General features: G+C 36.4%; 1 protein-coding gene across 3 annotated transcripts; it reads right to left on the reverse strand.

Moving 5' to 3' along the window:
• Positions 1-445: 445 nt before the first annotated feature.
• LOC134310319 (RIIa domain-containing protein 1) lies at positions 446-18,160 on the reverse strand. Of its 3 annotated transcripts, XM_062991873.1 has the most exons (5): positions 17,904-18,160; positions 13,973-14,049; positions 9,859-9,905; positions 3,744-3,817; positions 1,475-1,603 (listed from the first exon to the last, which is right to left on the reverse strand). In XM_062991873.1, the coding sequence occupies exons 1-4, from the start codon at positions 17,982-17,984 to the stop codon at positions 3,750-3,752; spliced, it is 273 nt and encodes a 90-aa protein (XP_062847943.1). In that variant the 5' UTR covers positions 17,985-18,160; the 3' UTR covers positions 1,475-1,603; positions 3,744-3,749. The 3 variants fall into 3 exon arrangements, with proteins under 3 accessions (XP_062847942.1, XP_062847943.1, XP_062847944.1); XM_062991872.1 differs by lacking the exon at positions 3,744-3,817 and having other exon boundaries at positions 446-1,603; positions 17,904-18,156; XM_062991874.1 differs by lacking the exons at positions 1,475-1,603; positions 3,744-3,817 and adding an exon at positions 6,765-6,849 and having other exon boundaries at positions 17,904-18,159.
• Between the last annotated feature and the right edge of the window lie 521 nt (positions 18,161-18,681).

Here is an 18,681-nt window from a genome sequence, read left to right on the forward strand (position 1 = left end):
TGTGCCGCAGTCATATGTCTTGGTGAATGGATAATTATCTCAATGAGAAGGTGTACAGGTGTTCCTAATAAATGGCCAGCAAAAGTGTATGAATATATTAACACTTTTGGAGATTCTGTCCAGTTTTGTGCATTTTACCATCATATTCATTATTTAATATCTATAAATTTAGGTTTGTGTGAAATAATCGTCAATTCCACTTTGAAAGCGCCCTCATAAATCTGTGTTCAGCTGGATTTTCCTCACTGTTTCACTTTTAAACTTGTGTTACAGCTCAGGGTGCTGAGAAACTTCTCTTAATTATTACTGCTCATAAGTTCTCTCGTCTAATAAAATTCCTCGCTCATGTAAATGCACCTTTACTGAACGGAATACGGTATTCCAAGATCAAGCATCTCCCCGATTAAGAGGCATAAGGAAACAATAAATAAGTAAAGGTAACGTGCAAGTTTTATTGCATTTTTTATTGATTTTTAATTGTATTCAATTGTATTTCAGTGTTTTTATATTATTGTGTTCTTTTTAGTGAATAAGTGTCAAAAAGAACCCCATTATTTTACATAAACCTAAAAAATATGCAGTTTCACGGGACCATGGAACCCATCAACAGGCTTTCCATACATCCTTTAAGGAAAAAAATACCTTGAAACTTGACGCCAGTCCCAGAACCAGTTGACGTCAAGTTCACACTGCACGACTTTCACAGTGTTTAGTTCGCTGTACAGTTCACACTACACATTTTGTTCTTTTGTATTCAGGATTCTTTTAAGTTGTTGTGGTTTTCACACTACATGATTGATTGGTGATTGGGGGGGGTCACACACTACATGATCTACTACCAGGAGGAATCTCAGATGAGACTGTCTGGTCTCCCAAACAACATTTTGTCACAAACACACACAAGAACTAATAATGGGTACAATAATATCATGTGAGAGACGGGTAATTTCCCTCCAAAAACAGACGTCAGCAAGAAGCAAGAGGTGCACATTGCAAAGAGGAAAAAGTAAAGAATCTGGGTGAAGGAGTGGATTTGGCTAAATTGCCAGCAGGGATCACCTGTACTGAAATAATTGGGGGTAAACAAATATTTTTGCAATGGAAAGGAGCCGTTACGGTTTGGAATGGACGATAAGATCACAAATACTGTAAAGCTTGTGTGTATTCTAATGTATTCTGATAGAAACTTTATTTTCCATGCTTTCTGACATTTATCAGCTTCCCCTGGGTTTCACCTCGCACTGTATCTTGCAGAGTCTGTGAGCAATCAACAATTTTTCGTTGAACAGTTCACACATAGCAATCGAGAGCCGATTTTCGAGCCCCGAGTGAACGCCGATATGTCTCAGAGCTGGCAAATCTGTCTGCGACCTGTCTGCGAGCAAAAATCAGGGCAAAAATCGTGTAGCGTGACCTAGGCATTATTGTGCCAATGAAGGACTGCTTGCCCACTGGTAAAACAAATGGCAACAGATCAGTAAATCAATGTTTATTAAAAAGATGTTTTTAAAATGCTCATAGGACAAAAATCATATTTTCCTTGTAGCACTCTCATCTAACTTCATCTGAATTTTTGCTGGTAGGTCTTGGTCACTGAAGTGATCTGAAAGATAGAAAATAGAATATGTTTACTCTTTAATGTACAGTCGAACTGGTCAGCAGTTTGCATACATTAGTTTGTAGGAGACATGTAATATATATAGCCTAAAGTATTTGGATACCCCTTCTAATTTGAGTTCAGGTTTTCCAGCCACACCCATAGCTTACAATGGACCAAACTCATTTCCAAGAAAGATGCAAATTAGAACAAAAAGCAGTGATTTGTGAACTGTAATTTTACATGTGTTTGAATACACAACACCACCAGGAAGAGATAAATAAAGGCATGTTTAATGCCTTAACTTTTTTAACTTTTTAAAAAAATGTAATTTTGAAAATATAAGCTCATTTCTAATTTAATGTCTGCAACACATTCTGAAAAAAGTTGGAACATGGGCAATTTTTAAAAAATCAGAACAGCTGATGGTGTGATTGTGTATTAAAAATGATTCTCAATTCCTAAGAATCCAAAGAAATCTCTGTGCATAGGCAAGGCACCACTGCATTAAAACTTGACATGCTTCTGTACTTAACCACAAAGGCTCACGAATACTTCAGAAAACCTTTGTTAATGAACACAATTTTTAGCTGATTCTACATCGATCAGGCATAACATTATGACCACCTTACTAATATTGTGTTGGTCCCCCTTTTGCTGCCTCATACGCAACAAACTGTGATGCACTGTGTATTCTGACATACTTCTATCAGAGCCATTAACTTTTAACTTTTGTCTGTTGGATACGGGCCAGCCTTCGCTTCCCACATGCATCAATGAGCCTTGGCCGCCCATGATCCTGTCGCCGGTTTACCACTGTTCCTTCCTTGGACCATTTTGATAGATACTGACCACTGCAGACCGGGAACACCCCACAAGAGCTGCAGTTTTGGAGATGCTCTGACCCGGTCGTCTATCCATCACAATTTGGCCCTTAAACTCGCTTAAATCCTTACGCTTGCACATTTTTCCTGCTTCTAACACATCAACTTTGAAGATAAAATGTTCACTTGCTGCCCAGTATATCCCACCCACTAACAGTTGTTATTCACTTCACCTGTCAGTGGTCATAATGTTATGCCTAGTCGGTGTATAACTGCAAGTTAAGTCACTACTATCCAAAGTGGAAGCATAACATCGAAAAACACAGATGTATCGGCAGATACTCAATTTGCAGTATCGGTACTGGACATAAAAAAGTGGTATCGAGCCAGCCCTAGTAGAAACAAGTGGCCGGCAACTGCAGAGAAAGTAAAACCCCTCATTAAAAGGGGTCAAGCAGTTCAACTTTCTTTTACCAAAAAACAGCACTGAGATTTGTTTTCTAATGCTTGATGAGATTTGAGAACTCAAAGCATGGAAAGAAATGGAAGCCTATTACCTTACCCTATTACTATTTTTGAGATCTGTACAGAGCTACCAAAACTTCAGATTGTAATGCTTGTCTAAAAGGTATACAGAGGTGACTAGCTGTAGTCAATTACAATTCCTAAAGTGGAATTTGGAGGTCACGCCACAAAGTTATTATTTCTATACCACCACGATGGTTTTGAAGCACGTTAACTTTTAACCTCAGCTATAAGTGTACTTCTCTTTTTTGTACTTAAGGCTCAGCTAAAATGTAGTATTGGGTAAGGTTTTTAGACATGTGGATGCAAATAAGCTGAGAAGCGTTCCATCAAGTTCTTAGGAAACTCGGAAATCGTGCGGTATGGACATAGCAATGGCATCTTATGGAATATCTTCCAAAAACATATAGAACCTAACCCTACCTTTCACAACCCTAAAGTGGCCCATCAGTGACTATTTTAGGACTAACGTCTCACTTATAGGTTTACAGACTTTACTACTAACTCAGAAAGGCAAGTCCAGACTACTAAACTGCTGGACCAAACAGCAGTGGGTGTTGGAATTGGTTTGATTTTGACACCCAGTATCTAGCAGGACAGAAACCATTTTAAAGCACTGAAACAGAGGGTGGAGGCCAAACAAATTAAGAGAGCTTAAAAGGATAGGATGACTTTGCTAAGGTCTTGATGACTAAAGGCTCACATGAATGGAAGAAGAAGGGATCAGCAGCGCAATGAATATTTACATTGTCAGCACTGTGACACCACAAAGGTCTTTGCTAGGCAAATAGTTTTACCTCATTCTATGCATGTTCCGAGAAAGTAGACGTGCAGGGGTGTAAACGAGATTGAAGTTGATTACAGAAAGATGCTAAAAGTCAGGAATATAAATATACACACAGGTATAGGGGATTCACTTTATCACATATTCACTTTATTTTGTTACAAAAATTAGCTTTTAGCTTTCCATTTGCCTGTAATATATCAGCAAAGTACTTTATTTTCTCAGACATTCAAATGACCCAGGTCTAAATATTCTAATGTTTACTGCTTTGTTTTTTTTTTGTTATTTATCCTAACACGTCTTAGGGTGTGTTTATACTCGTCAGCTTTGAATCGATTAAAACGAACCCTGGTGCGATTTATTGAACCAATACAAAAATATGGAGTGAAGACTTTCCAAAAAATGCTCCAACATCCCAAACACAAATCTGTTCGGATTTGTATGACGGCATTTTCAAAGAATTAAAGCTGTTCAGGAAGCAAAGGCTGGTTCCACTCCTTATTGGTTCATTGATTTAAATCCAAAAGGATTTCCTCAGACCAAGGCAAGCATTTTTAAGCAGGTATAATTAGCCTTTTGCGTCAGAGATCCCTGGTTAATCAATGTTTTCACTGAGGATTACCCATCTGTGACTAAATATAAAATGAAGTAAGTAAGTATGTAAGTAAAGTTTATTTATATAGCGCTTTTCTAGGACCAAGCCACAAAGTGCTTTACAATGCGGTAAAGTATAATAAAATAAAAACACAAAAATTAATACTCATAAAAGTTACACAGAGACAAAAATACATTAATACAATAGCACAAATAACTAAAAATTAAATCCATTTCTATTACCTCCTACCCTTTTCTTACACTTTTCTTTGAATTCTTTAATGCCATGTGAATTATATACCCAGAGAGGAGGCAAATAAAAAAAACCCCCCTAAATATATTAATGAAGAAACAGTTAAGCAGTTAAAAAAATAACATAATTTCATGCTCTGCTTGTACATGGCCTCTTTTACAATAGGCATGTCATGATTATAACCTTTTGGCTGAAAATTATTATTCATACACATAATTATGGGCAACAAATACATCTGCTGACCTAACAACACTTTTTAATTTAGACAGTATTAAACAATGTTAATCCACTATTTTGTTGCTAAATTTTACAAGGATTTATTTGGTCTAAGCATAAATAGTTACAAATACAACCCCAAGCATTATTGCAGAAAAGCACATTGAAATCTTATAGCAACGTATGCTGCCTTCAAAATATCATCATATTCAGAGACGCCCATTAAATTTTCAACAAGACAATGCAAAACCACATGCTGCACACATCATTAAGGCATGGCTGCGAAAGAAGAGGGTACGGGTACTGGACTGGACTGCCTGCAGTCCTGATCTGTCTCCAATAGAGAATGTGTGGAGAATTTTGAAACAAAAAATGCAACATCGACGACCCCGTACTGTTGCACATCTTAAGACGTGTTTGCAGGAAAAATGGGACAAAATAAAAGCTGAAACACTAAATCACTTGGTCTCCTCGGTGCCAAAACGTCCTTTAAGTGTGAAAAGGAATGGCAACATTACAAAGTGGTAAATGCTTTACTGTCCCAACTTTTTTGGAATGTTGCAGACGTGAAATGCAGGAATTAATGTTTATTAATAAATAAAATGAAGTTGAGCAGACAAAACATGAAATATCTCAGATTCATCCATCAAGTAAATGTAAGACACTCTCCTAAAAAAAACTGTGTTCTTTTATTATTTGCTTTTTCCATGCCATCCCAACTTTTTTCTGATTTGGGGTTGTAGTTTATTTTTTAAATTATTATAAAAAATGTCAAACACTTATATTTAATATAAAGTTGCAGCTTCATCTCTTCAAACAGTCTGCCTTGAAATGGACATTCCAATTAATTCCAAAATTGTTTAATGGGTTTGAAGTCAAAGCTCTGTACAGGACACTCAAAAAATAATGTCTTTTTGACCTTGCTTGGTGAACAGGGGAAAGTTTTGCCACAAAGTTGGAAGCATATTATTAAATGTATTCTATTATTATATAATATATTTATTATATTATTCATTTTTTTAAATCATTAAGAGATTAATTAAGATAAATTAGAGATAAGATAAATAGTCTCTGTGATAATGTGCCAAATGCAAGATTTCATTATTATGCCGATGATACTGTTATTTATTGTTCAGCTAAAACTCAAAATCAGGCTGTAAGTATTCTGCAGAAAAACTTTGAAGTTATACAACAGAGACTTTTTAATCTGAAATTGGTTTTAAATGCTGATAAAACAAAAGTAATGGTGTTTACAAAGTCAAATAAGATGCCATCAAATCTTCCATCAATAATCACCTTGTCGGGGAGTGTGGTTGAAACTGTATCCACATATAAATATTTGGGTTTAGTGTTAGACAGTTCTTTGACATTTAAGGCTCATATTACTCAGCTTGCAAAGAAATTAAAGGTTAAATTAGGCTTTTATTTTAGAAATAAATCATGTTTATCCTTTCAAGCAAAGAAAAAGCTTGTCTGTGCTACTTTTTTACCAGAAATTAATTATGGAGATGTCATTTATATGTATGCACCCATATCTTATCTACGTTCACTAGACACTGTTTATCATAGTGCACTGCGATTTATTACAAAGTGTTCGTTTTCTACGCATCATTGTGTTCTTTATGAAAAAGCATGCTCTGTCCTCATTAACCACACGAAGATTAACTCATTGGTACACTTTAATTTATAAGTCTATCTTAGGTTTATTACCTTCTTATTTATGCAATTTTATAAATCGTAAAGAACCTGGAAATTACTGTCTGCGCTCTCGCACCTTGTATCTTCTTAGGGTCCCCTTGGCACGCACGAAATTAGGGAAACAGGCTTTTAATTATGCAGCACCATCAGACTGGAATATACTGCAGAATGTTTTAAAATTGCAGGATTTGGTGAATTTAAGTCATTTTAAAAACATGTTGAATATGGACATAGGTAAAACGGTTTGTAATTGTTTTAAATGATCATTGTATTGTCAATATTATGTATTCATGTTTGTCGTATGTTTGAGTAGGTGTAACTATGTACTATGTTGCTGCTTATCTTGGCCAGGACTCTCCTGCAAATGAGATTGTAAATATCAGTGAGATTAATTTTCCTGGTTAAATAAAATAAAATAATAAATAAAATAAATAAGATGAATGTAAAGATAAATTCATACATTTGTCCTAATAGTTTCTGTAAAAACTACAGGGCTGTGTGTACTGTGTACTGTTGTGACTGTACTTGTTTTTACAAGCTTCTATGGTCATAGTGTGCCCATGGCTGAAGAATTTTAATACTCTATCTGTTTTCATTAGTAAAATCAGGGTTTAGTTTCTGTTTTCAAATCAGCTGTCCATTAGAACACAAATTAATTTGCATGTGCCAGTGTTTCATAAATCTGTTTTAATCGCTTAGTTCAACAGGCCGATCTGTATTTGCATTTGTGTGTAAAGCTCATAGATGTGCATGTACTTATTGTTTAATACATTCCAAATTCTACTGTCCAGGGGATCTACAATCATTATTATTAGGACACCTAAAAAAGAAGCCTTAGTGATTGTCAAGAACATGCTTGGGCGCGTACCTGTAAATTACGCTAGCCCACTAAGGGATCCAGGGTTCAAATCCCCAGTGGTGCTATCAGCCAGCTGATTGGCTATGTCTGGTGGGAATAGTCAAGGTGTCGTTCAATAACTGGATGGATTGGGTGTGTTCCTGCATTGCGCCCAGGGATCCCGGGAAAACCAGACCCACCACGATGCCCACCAGGACAAAGTGGTGGTAAAAATATTGGTAAGCCTGTTAGAAATGGGTGTTACCAAAACACCTGAATTCAATAGTAAGGAGAGCTGTCCACATCCTGTTGACCTTTTAGTGTATAAACATAAATAAAATTAGATATGCTTAGATATGTTTTGAAATATGTTAATATTTCTAGATTATAAAAAAAGAAATTGTATTAAAAAATAATTGCAACAAATTATTAATTTAGCAAAATAATAATAATAATAATAAAAGTTAATGGTAAAATAATAACATTGAATAAAATAAAATAATTATTAAAATTAATTTAATAATGAATACATTTAACAATATACTGTAACTCCTAGACCTATCTTTGTCCATAAGTCAATATTTTGGCAAGCTATCACATATGAGGGATCTTCAAAAAGTTTCAGCACTTTTATATTTTCATTGGAAATGGTGAGGGTGAGAGGAGTAGTACTTGGTCGTGTCTGAGAGACTGAGAGAGAGAGCTTATAGTCCAGATTTAGTGCCATTTGATTTCTACCTTTTTGGACGCTCAAAGAAGCTTTAAATCAGGGCCGGCGCTAGGGGGGGGCTGGGGGGGCAAATTGTCTCTTTGCCCCCCCAAGCACAATGCAAGCAACGGCTATTTTTAAAATTATCTCTGAACCAATCACAAAAATGCATTTTGTTTTACAGTGTGAAGATATTTCCTTGCTTATTCCTGATTGGCTCTTTGAGTCATATAAAAATCGGCAGACTGCCCCAAACAGTTCAGTTCGGCAGTATATGTTCTGTTAGTGTGAGCGAGAGGCAGGTATACTGGTAAACACTTTTTTTTTTACAGAATTAGTATTCTTTTGTTTTCTTTATATTTTAATTTCCCAATAATATAAATATTCTCACTCATTCCTATTTCCACGTTTGAATATTCTCAGTCTGTGTGTAGGTACATTTGTCAGCTTTGACTTAAATTTGTATTAAAGCCTTTCAAGAAATAGAGTTGTTCTATTAGTAATGGCAATTTAATTAAGGGGGCGTATTAAAATGAAATACAATTAGATAATCTTTTTTCTCCATTTACATAATCAACATGTATTTTTTAATCATTGGGTTTTAAGTTTAAGTTCGAAAACATGCATTTTTATTTCTTTACCTCATACATCACTTTAAGCCAGTATCAATAGCTTGGCTGTCATCATTCATGCACAAATCAAGCCTTGAATATATTTCTGGCTTCAAAAACATGACTATCAACATGCCCCCTCATTAGGTTTTACTGCCCCCCCAAGCAAAGCAGTCCAGAACCGGGGCTGCTTTAAATGGAAGAGGATTTTCATGTGATGATGATGAAAACACAGAGGTGCATCAGTGGCTACACACTCAACCAAAAACATTTTTTTGCTGATGGTATTAAAAAGTTGGTACAACGCTGGGAAAAATATGCATTGGAAGATGACAATGTAGAAAAGTGATGTAATTTGTTTTTGAAATTCTTAATAGAGATAATAGAGTTTAAAAAGTGTGGAAACTTTTTGAAGAACCCTCGTAATAGACACACCAGAAGGCAAGCACTGTTTGATACCAACCTTTATTTAACTGAAAATGTACAAAGAAATGACTTTCAACATTTTTACTGACCAACAAGTATTGTGTAAATATAATACAATTTTGGAATACACTCAAAAATGTCAGGTCAGGCCGCTCAGGTGGCGCAGTGGTAAAAACACATGCTGGAACCAGAGCTGGGATCTCGAATACATCGTATCGAATCTCAGCTCTGCCTGCCGGCTGGGCTGAGTAGCCACATCAACAACATTTGGCCTGTTGTTCAGATAAGGGTTGGGATATTAAAGCCGGATAGGGACTCTCTCATAACTAATGCAATTACGACCTCTGCTGGCTGATTGATGGCGCCTGCACACAGTGCTGATCCGCATTGCACTCGTCAAAGTGTAGGCGACAAAATGCATGCGGCTACTGCCCACGTGTCGGAGGGGGTGTGGGTTAGCTTCGTTCTTCTGGAGAGGAAGCATGACGCATTTTGGGCAATTGGACACGCTAAAAGGGGAGAAAAATGCATAAACAAAAATATATTAAAAAATGACAGGTCAGAGGCGTGTTTACCACCGTGTTACATCACCTTTCCTATTATTTGAACTTTTCAATTGTTTGCAAACTAAATATGGTACGCACCTTCCATAACATGACAGACACTGGCTTTGCACTGTTTGTTGATAAAAGTCTGGACTGTCATTTTTATCTTTGGCACAGATACCTTGATATTAGTGTTAAATTTGAATAATTTCTCTGTGGTGTAAAGCAAATGACTCACCTGCAGCAAATTCATGAATATCCACTGGTTTTTGTACAAAAACATTTCTGTGAAAAAAAACAGACACCTATTAAGAAGTAAAAAGAACATTGGTTATGGAAGAGAACCCAAGCTGTTACCATACGTTGGCTGCATTTGATTCACAGCAAATCTGTTTTTGGGGTTTTTGACTTGAAATTGTATGAACTTAAAAAGATAAGGAGGTAAGTAAGTAAGTAAGTAAGTAAAATTTATTTATAAAGCACATTTAAAATGACAGAGTCAACCAAAGTGCTGTACCATACAAACATAAAATACCGAGAAATATAAAAAAATAAAAAAAAAAATAAAAAAAAAAATAAAATAAAAAAAAAATAAAAAAAAAACATAAATAAATACTTAACAAGATTGCACAACACTTAAGAATCAAATGACAATTTAAAAAAGTGTGTTTTCAGTCTTGATTTAAAAACTGTAAGAGAGGGAGCAGACCTAATATTCAGCGGTAGGCTATTCCATAGCTTAGGAGCAGCAACTGAGAAGGCACGATCACCCTTCAGCTTCAGTCGTGACCGAGGAACAGCCAGCAGTAACTGGTCTGAAGATCTCAGAGACCTAGATCCCGAGTAAGAACTAAGTAACTCTGAGACATATGATGGAGCTTGCCCATGTAATGCCTTAAAAACAAACAAAAGAATTTTAAATTTGATCCTGCAGGAAACAGGAAGCCAGTGAAGTGAAGCCAGAACCGGAGTAATGTGATCCCTTTTCTTCATTCCAGTCAACATTCTAGCAGCAGCATTTTGTACAAGCTGCAGACGTGACAATGATTTCTTGCATATACCCAGATACAATGAATTACAATAATCAATTCTAGAAGATATAAAAGCATGGATGACCTGTTCCAGGGCTTTAGCTGGCAAAAATGCCTTGATTTTTGAGATTTGTCTGAGCTGGTAAAAGCTACTCCTAACAACAGAACTGACTTGGTGATCAAATCTAAGTTCTGGGTCAAAGATAACGCCAAGATTTTTAACTGTAGTTTTCACATAGCTGGATAAGACTCCAAGCTTTCCAACGAGATTGTTTGTCAGTTTAGGTGGTCCAAGCAAAATAATCTCTGACTTCTGCTCATTTAATTGTAAAAAGTTGCTGGACATCCAGACTTTTACATCATTAAGACAACTGCTGAAGCAGCTTAACGCAGACATGTCATTGGGTTTCAGAGGCAGATAAATCTGAGTGTCATCCGCATATAAGTGGAACGATAAATTGTATTTACGAAATATGTTTCCAAGTGGAAGCATATACAGGGAAAAAAGGACTGGCCCTAAAATAGACCCTTGTGGGACACCACTACCAACAATAGCAGGTGAGGAGAAATAATTTCCAATATTAACTGTCATTGTCCTGTCTTTTAAATACGATCTGAACCAGTCAAGCACTGTACCATGTAGACCAGCAGAATGCTCGAGGCGTTTAATGAGAATGTCGTGATCAACTGTATCAAAAGCTGCACTAAGGTCTAATAGCATCAGCACAACACAATTACCTGAGTCTACAGCCAACAGCAAATCATTAGTTACTTTGAGTAAAGCAGACTCTGTGCTATGTTGAGCCTTAAAACCAGACTGAAAAATTTCAAAAGTGTCATTGCAAATTAAGTGTGCAGACAGTTGAGAATATACAACTTTTTCAAGTATTTTCGAGAGAAATGTCAATTTTGAGATAGGTCTAAAATTACTAAAGACATTTGGGTCAAGGTTAAGTTTTTTTAAAAGTGGCTGAACAACTGCCTGCTTAAAGCAAGTAGCAACACTGCCTGTGAGCAAACTTACATTTATGATAGATAGGACACTCGGACCTGTCACATCAAATGTCTCTTTTAAAAGACATGAGGGGACGATGTCACCTGGTGAGTTTGTAGATTTCATCTGGGATACTATGTCCTTTAGAAAAGTGAATGAAACTTGTTCAAAATGTTCGAAAGAGACAGGACACTGAAAATCAAGTGAAAAATCATGTGCAAGGGGTTTTATAGCAGGTCTGATCTTCTGAATCTTATCAATAAAAAACTGCAAAAAATCTTCACATGCTTTAGGCGATGCAGTAGGACCAGAACAGACAGGGTCATTTAAAACTGAATTAATAGTATTAAATAATACTTTAGGTCTACTATAGTTGCGAGAAATAATTTCAGAAAAGTATTTCTCCCTCGCCGCCTTTGCCTCATTTTGGAATTGAATCAAACAGTTCTTTAAAATCTCATAGGATATTTGTAATTTGTCTTTCTTCCATTTTCTTTCAGCACGTCTACATTCTTGTCTAAGGACTCTGCTAGCTTCATTAAACCAGGGCTGAGACTTAAATCTGCTTAATCTGATTTTAAAAGGGGCAACAGAGTCCAGAATAGAGGAGCAGGACAAATTAAAACGAGAGACCAGGTCATCAATTTTAACATTTAGTGGTGCTACCTCAATAGAGCTAGTAGCAGGGCTGTTCAGATAAGCTTCTGAGAACAGTCCTGCCGTGAGCGAATTAACAGGCCGATAGCGGTGACAAGGTATTTTAGCAGCAGATTTCTGGCCTGGTAACACAGCATTAAAAATAATTGGCTTATGGTCAGTAAAAGTTACATCCTCAATATTAATGACATTCATTTGGAGCCCACTGAAGAGAATTAAATCCAAAATATGGCCCATCTTATGAGTGGGACTATTAACACACTGCTTAAAGTTAAAAGAATCAAGGAGATTAATAAAATCATTGACCATAGGTTTTGTAGGGCAACATATATGAATGTTAAAATCGCCCAGGATTATTAGGCTGTCAGCCAATGGCATTATAACAGACAGAAAATCTGAAAATTCAGAAAGGACCCAGTGCTGTGAGAACATGCTATAAGTCTTTTTATTGCCCATTTGCATACTAAAATGTGTATTTTAAAAAAGTCTGCTGATAAATCATTGGGTTTACAGTTAACTATTCTACAATTTCTGTTCTAAAGAAATTTATAGGTTTTCTCTCTGCTTTTTGTTGGTGGTCGTGGTCCCCGTCCCACTGTCCAACGTCTCTCTGTTGTCCTTCATCTAAATGCAGCTATATGAGCTAAATAAGTGATTTTTTATATAAACCTTTATACTAATTATGGGTAAGTGCTTAAATTAACTTTAATCAAATAGAGAAAGTCCTGCCCATTCAACACCATGTGTTTAACCACGTTTTAAACAGGCAAACCCCGGGGCGGCACGTTGCCTCACAGCACTGGGTCCTTTCTGTGTGGAGTTTGCATGTTCTCCCCTGCGTGGGTTTCCTCTGGGAGCTCCGGTTTCCTCCCACAGTCCAAAGTCATGCAAATTGGAGATACAAAATTGTCCATGACTGTGTTTGACATTAAACTTGTGAACTGATGAACTTTGTGTAATGAGTAACTACCGTTCCTGTCATGAATGTAACCAAAGTGTAAAAACATGACGTTAAAATCCTAATAAACAAATAATAGGCAAACCCACCAATATTATAGTTTTTAGATAAAGCAAATAATTCCATTTTTATATTGGAGTAGTGGGGGTCGGGGTTGTCCAATCCTGGCTCCACCAAGCAGCCAGTTTTGGGGACTTGAGCCAGGTTCTTAACCCTCTCAATTCCAGAAGTGGCATACAAAGACTGACACTGTGCTCTGAGCCCAATTTCCAAAAAACAAACTGGGTTATGTGGAAAAAAGGAAATAAAAAAGAATTCTATTATTAATGTTTATATTTTGGATATTTGGGCATTTACAAGGAAAGTATAGTATAAAAAGGTATGTAAGTATAGAAAATTTTATGTGTGGCGGTTGCAACCATCCTTGGTCAGGAGTGGAGGTCTGCAGCAATATAGACAAATTGCAATAGAGTAATTGGAGACGACTAGGCTGGAAGGATAATTGTGTGTGTGTTAGACCCACAGCTGTTATGTTGACAGTAAGTTAAAGGTAAAATGTAATTGCTATAGGCAGTAAAGTATTTACCTATGAGCTTTTACTTTGTGTAGCTATGATTCACATGATTACATGACTACATGAACTATGAAGGTATAATATTGTAATTTCATTTTAGATTTCATAATGAGAAATTGCCATCTGATCATTCATTACCTTAGAAAATCACTCAGCAGCATTTCTATCTCTGGATGAGCTCTCAGATACATTTCATTAGCTATTCTCATCTTGATCTAGAAAAAAAGAAAACAGTATTAAACACTATCACACAAATTATTCAAACTATCATTTAAACAATGTAACCTCTTAATATGCACATCCATGATATGAAAGATTACAAAAAAGCATGTTTAGACTTTGACATAGCAATGCTTGAATGGAAACTAAATGTGTTAATGTGGTAAAAATACACCAATCAGCCATAACATTAAAACCACCTCATTGTTTCTACACTCACTGTCCATTTTATTAGCTCCACTTACCATATAGGAGCACTTTGTAGTTCTACAATTACTGACTGTAGTCCATATGTTTCTCTACATATCTTTTTAGCCTCCTTTCATGCTGTTCTTCAATGGTCAGGACTCTCCCAGGACCACCACATAGTAGGTATTATTTGGGTGGTGGATCATTCTCAGCCCTGCAGTTACAATGACATGGTGGTGGTGTGTTAGTGTGTGTTGTGCTGGTATGAGTGGATAAGACACAGCAGCACTGCTGGAGTTTTCACATGTCCACTCAATGTCCACTCTATTAGACACTCCTACCTAGTTGGTCCACCTTGTAGATGTAAAGTCAGAGACGATCGCTCATCTATTGCTGCTGTTTGAGTTGGTCATCTTCTAGACCTTCATCAGTGGTCACAGGACTCTGCCCACAGGGCGCTGTTGGCTGGATATTTTTGATTGGTGGACTATTCTCAGTCCAGCAGTGACAGTGAATTGTTTAAAAACTCCATCAGCGCTGCTGTGTCTTATCCACTCATACCAGCACAACACACACTAACACACCGCCACCAAGTCAGTGTCACTGCAGTGCTGAGAATGATCCACCACCCAAATAATACCTACTCTGTAGCTGTCCAGGGAGAGTCCTGACCATTGAAGAACAGCATGAAAGCAGGCTAACAAAGCATGCAGAGAAACAGTTGGACTACAGTCAGTAATTGTAGAACTACAAAGTGCTTCTATATGGTAAGTGGAGCTGATAACATAGACAATAAGTGGTGGTTAGAGGTGGTTTTAATGTTATGACTGATCGGTGTATATATGAAACCACTTTATTTTGCTGTGCTTCACCCAGTGAAATATATGAAAACTATTAAGGTTCCAACTGTTGTTCTCTCGTAAAAGCTAGGATTTAAAATTACAACATTTTTATTACCATATATACCCATAACAACTAAAATACTACTTTGCTACATACTGTTATTGCAACACAAACTATTAAACCATTGTCATAACTCATTACAGTATTACAACATTGCAAAGCATTGCTGAAACCTTGATGCAACCTTATTTACATTAATGCCGTCCTGGAACATTGTGCCTTTGTTTTGGTTGTTGCGATGCAAATTGAAATATTATTATTGCCTGGTTTTACTATTTATAGGTATGTACTTGAGTGTATGACAACTACTGACACCATTCCTTCCCAATCCGAAATGAAAATGTTTTATTTAGAGTGTTTATTTATAGACAAAAATAAAATGTAAATCCAAGAAATAAAGCGAGTGATTTTAGACCTTGAATGACGAATAATTTTAGGGACCACAATCCAAATGTTCAGAAATCAGTATTTGGTCGGACAATCCAGCTTTCATGTGTCTTGGTATGCTCTCTATCAGTCTGTAGGGCTCATGTTGAGTAACTTTATGCCAAACCTGGAGCAAAAATTCAAGCAGCTTGGCATTGTTTGATGGCTTATGACCATCTATGTTCCTCCTGATAACATTCCAATGGTATTCAATAAAGTTCAGGGCTGAATATTGGGCTGCAGGGCTTGATCTGGTGGTCCATGCACATCTTAACTGACCAAGCTGTGTGAAATAAAGCACTGTCCTGCTGAGAAATGCAATCATCAGAGATGGCGTCACCATCAGAGCAGAAGGAGCACGTTTTCTTTTAGAATAACCTTGTAGGTGACTTAGACTTATGCATCCTTAACAAAGATAAATCTGCCCAATTCCAGAATGCGGGTACAGTGGTGTACTGTAATAAAATAATAATACTTTGTTACAGTTCTTAAGTATTTTTTGGCGTATCTGTACTTTACTTGGGTTTTTTAATTTATATTAACTTTCACTTTTACTCTGCTACATTTCCTAAATAAAATGTATACTTTTACTCTGATACATTTGCCCTAAGCAAATTCCTTACTACAAAATAAAACTGCAAGAAATTTGGTAGGTAAATGATGTAAGATGTGTGACAGGCGGCAAGCAGGCAGGTTTGGCAAATTTGTGATTTGCGCTTGTAGATGTGCAAAGTGCAAACAAGCTCTCTAAAAGTGATGGATACTTTTTGATTTCCACCCAACAACAGGCATGTCGGATGTTAGCAACATGAGTAGTATTCCAGTTGATGATAAGAAACAAACACCCCTGTTCCATATTTACAAAAAATGTTTTTACATGTCAGAGTGAACGATTCTTTAGATAGGACAAAATGCCTCTTACGTTTACCCAAAGATACGGAAATATTGGCATTGTAGAACTCCCCATCCCACTGACAAATGTGTCTTCATGTAACTTCTGTATTACACGGGCAGAAAAAAGATTCATGGTATTAAGGAAAATGTACGACTTCAAAAGTGCCATACGTTTTGTTAAACTCTCTTGAGTTTTGTACAACCCAAATCAGAAAAAAAACTGTTAGGACAGTATAAAAAAATGCAAATAAAAAAAGACGCACCCAGATATGAACCCAAGATATTTCATATTTTGTCTGGTCAAGTTCATTTCAATAGTTATTATACATATTTATACATGCATTTCAGGCTTACAACTCATTCCTAAAAAGTTGGGACGGGGCAATTTATGGCTAGTAATGAGGTGACATGGCACAAGTCATGTTCAGAGGGAAAAAATAAATTGTATTTTGATCTACAAATCCTTGTTGTGAAGACCTTGATTTTCAAAATATTGAACGCTTGCGGTTTTATTAACAGCATTTACTTGTACTTCTACTTGTATACTTAAATATACTTTGTATATTTTTGTGTTTAATGTTTAATGTATACATTACTTGTATACTGTATTAATACTAGAGAGATACCATCAGCCGGAAACAAATTCCTTGTGTGTATCCACATACTTGGCCAATAAATCTGATTCTGATACTTTTAATACTTAAGTACATTTAATATCAGAAATTTTTTTTTTTTTAATTAGGTACATTACACAGCAGATACTTTAAGACTTTAACTCAAGTAATATTCTAAAAGGTGACTTTAACTTCTATTAAAGTACATTTCTGGTAAGACGTTTGTACAGTAGTTTTACTCAAGTATGGTTTTAAGGTACTTTATCCCACCACTCTGCGGGTAGCTCCAAAAGACTATTTAGACTAATGTCGAATCTAAGACACATTAAAATAACAAAAAAAAAGCCTTAAAAACTAAATTAAATTCAAGAAAAAAAATCGAAATGAAGCGTTTTTATAATGTTACGTGTCAACGTAGATTAAAAGTTTATATATTCTACACATGCAGGAATTCGTTTGTCCACTAGGGCGCTATAATGAGCACCATCCATCAACACAGCTGGCTACAAATCTTTATCGTGTCTCCAATACTGCCGAAAATAAAACCGATATCCCCTACGAACACTTTTGAATTCGATGTAATTTATTATTCGATACAACTTATTAGCACAACAAATGTGCTGTATATCTATTTCACTTAAAAGAAAGTGTTTCTCTGTGAGTCGACTCACTACGCCTAGCCAAAAGAACCGATTGAAAAACCTAATTCGAAGAGCCGATTCATTTGTGAACGACGCATTCCTGACCAAACATCAAGCTTTCTACTTTAGAGCGTTTTGGTGTAAACTGTGTTTCTTATACTCTAGACAATAAAATGTGAGTACCTTAAACTGGCGCAGTTGCTCCTGCTGTTCAGGGCTAAGTGCTCCAGGGTCAGGCTTCTCCAGGCCGTTATTCTCCGCCATAGCTGCTTGTTGTCTTTCTCACACCTGCTCCAGACAGTGTGACCCGGTGTCGACTTGTTGCTAGGTAACGCAACGCGTTTTTAGCTCTGTTCGATTCAACACTACTCGGAGTCGACTCCGATTTAGATTTTAAATGTTGACATTCACTTGTGTCGATTCCAAGACTCGTTTTCACATGGTGCTGCTTCACAGACAAATTAACGATTTTTGATTGCCATTGTTTATTTATAAATATAAATAAAAGTATCAACTTTCAGTTAGAAATGTAGCACTGCTACAAACCAACTTAAACCAGTGTTAAATTGTTTGCTAGTTTTCTTAGCTGGTTAAACTGGTCTCCCAGTCTAAAAAGCTGGTCAGCCACTGTCCCTTCTAAAATTCGTGCTATTATTTGAGCATAGACTTTGGAGAAACAACATTAGCTAAGTGTTTTTTTTTTTTTTTTTTACAGGAATTAACCAAACTATTTTTTGACATATAGCAGGTATCATTCTCTGTCTTTGGTATCTATCACAACTGCTATGTTTGTATTAGCTGTAAGAAGTACAGCAAAAAGTGTGCTTATAAAACGGATAGTTACGGTCCTAAAATCTGATTGGCTGAGCTGCGTTCGAAGCCGTTGTAAAATCCCCGATAAACGCACACCTAGGACCACCTCACATCATTCCATATTAATACGCCACTGAAAAGAAAAAGT

The sequence above is a fragment of the Trichomycterus rosablanca genome, chromosome 3 (genome assembly GCF_030014385.1).
Source record: "Trichomycterus rosablanca isolate fTriRos1 chromosome 3, fTriRos1.hap1, whole genome shotgun sequence".
Classification (NCBI taxonomy): Eukaryota; Metazoa; Chordata; class Actinopteri; order Siluriformes; family Trichomycteridae; genus Trichomycterus; species Trichomycterus rosablanca.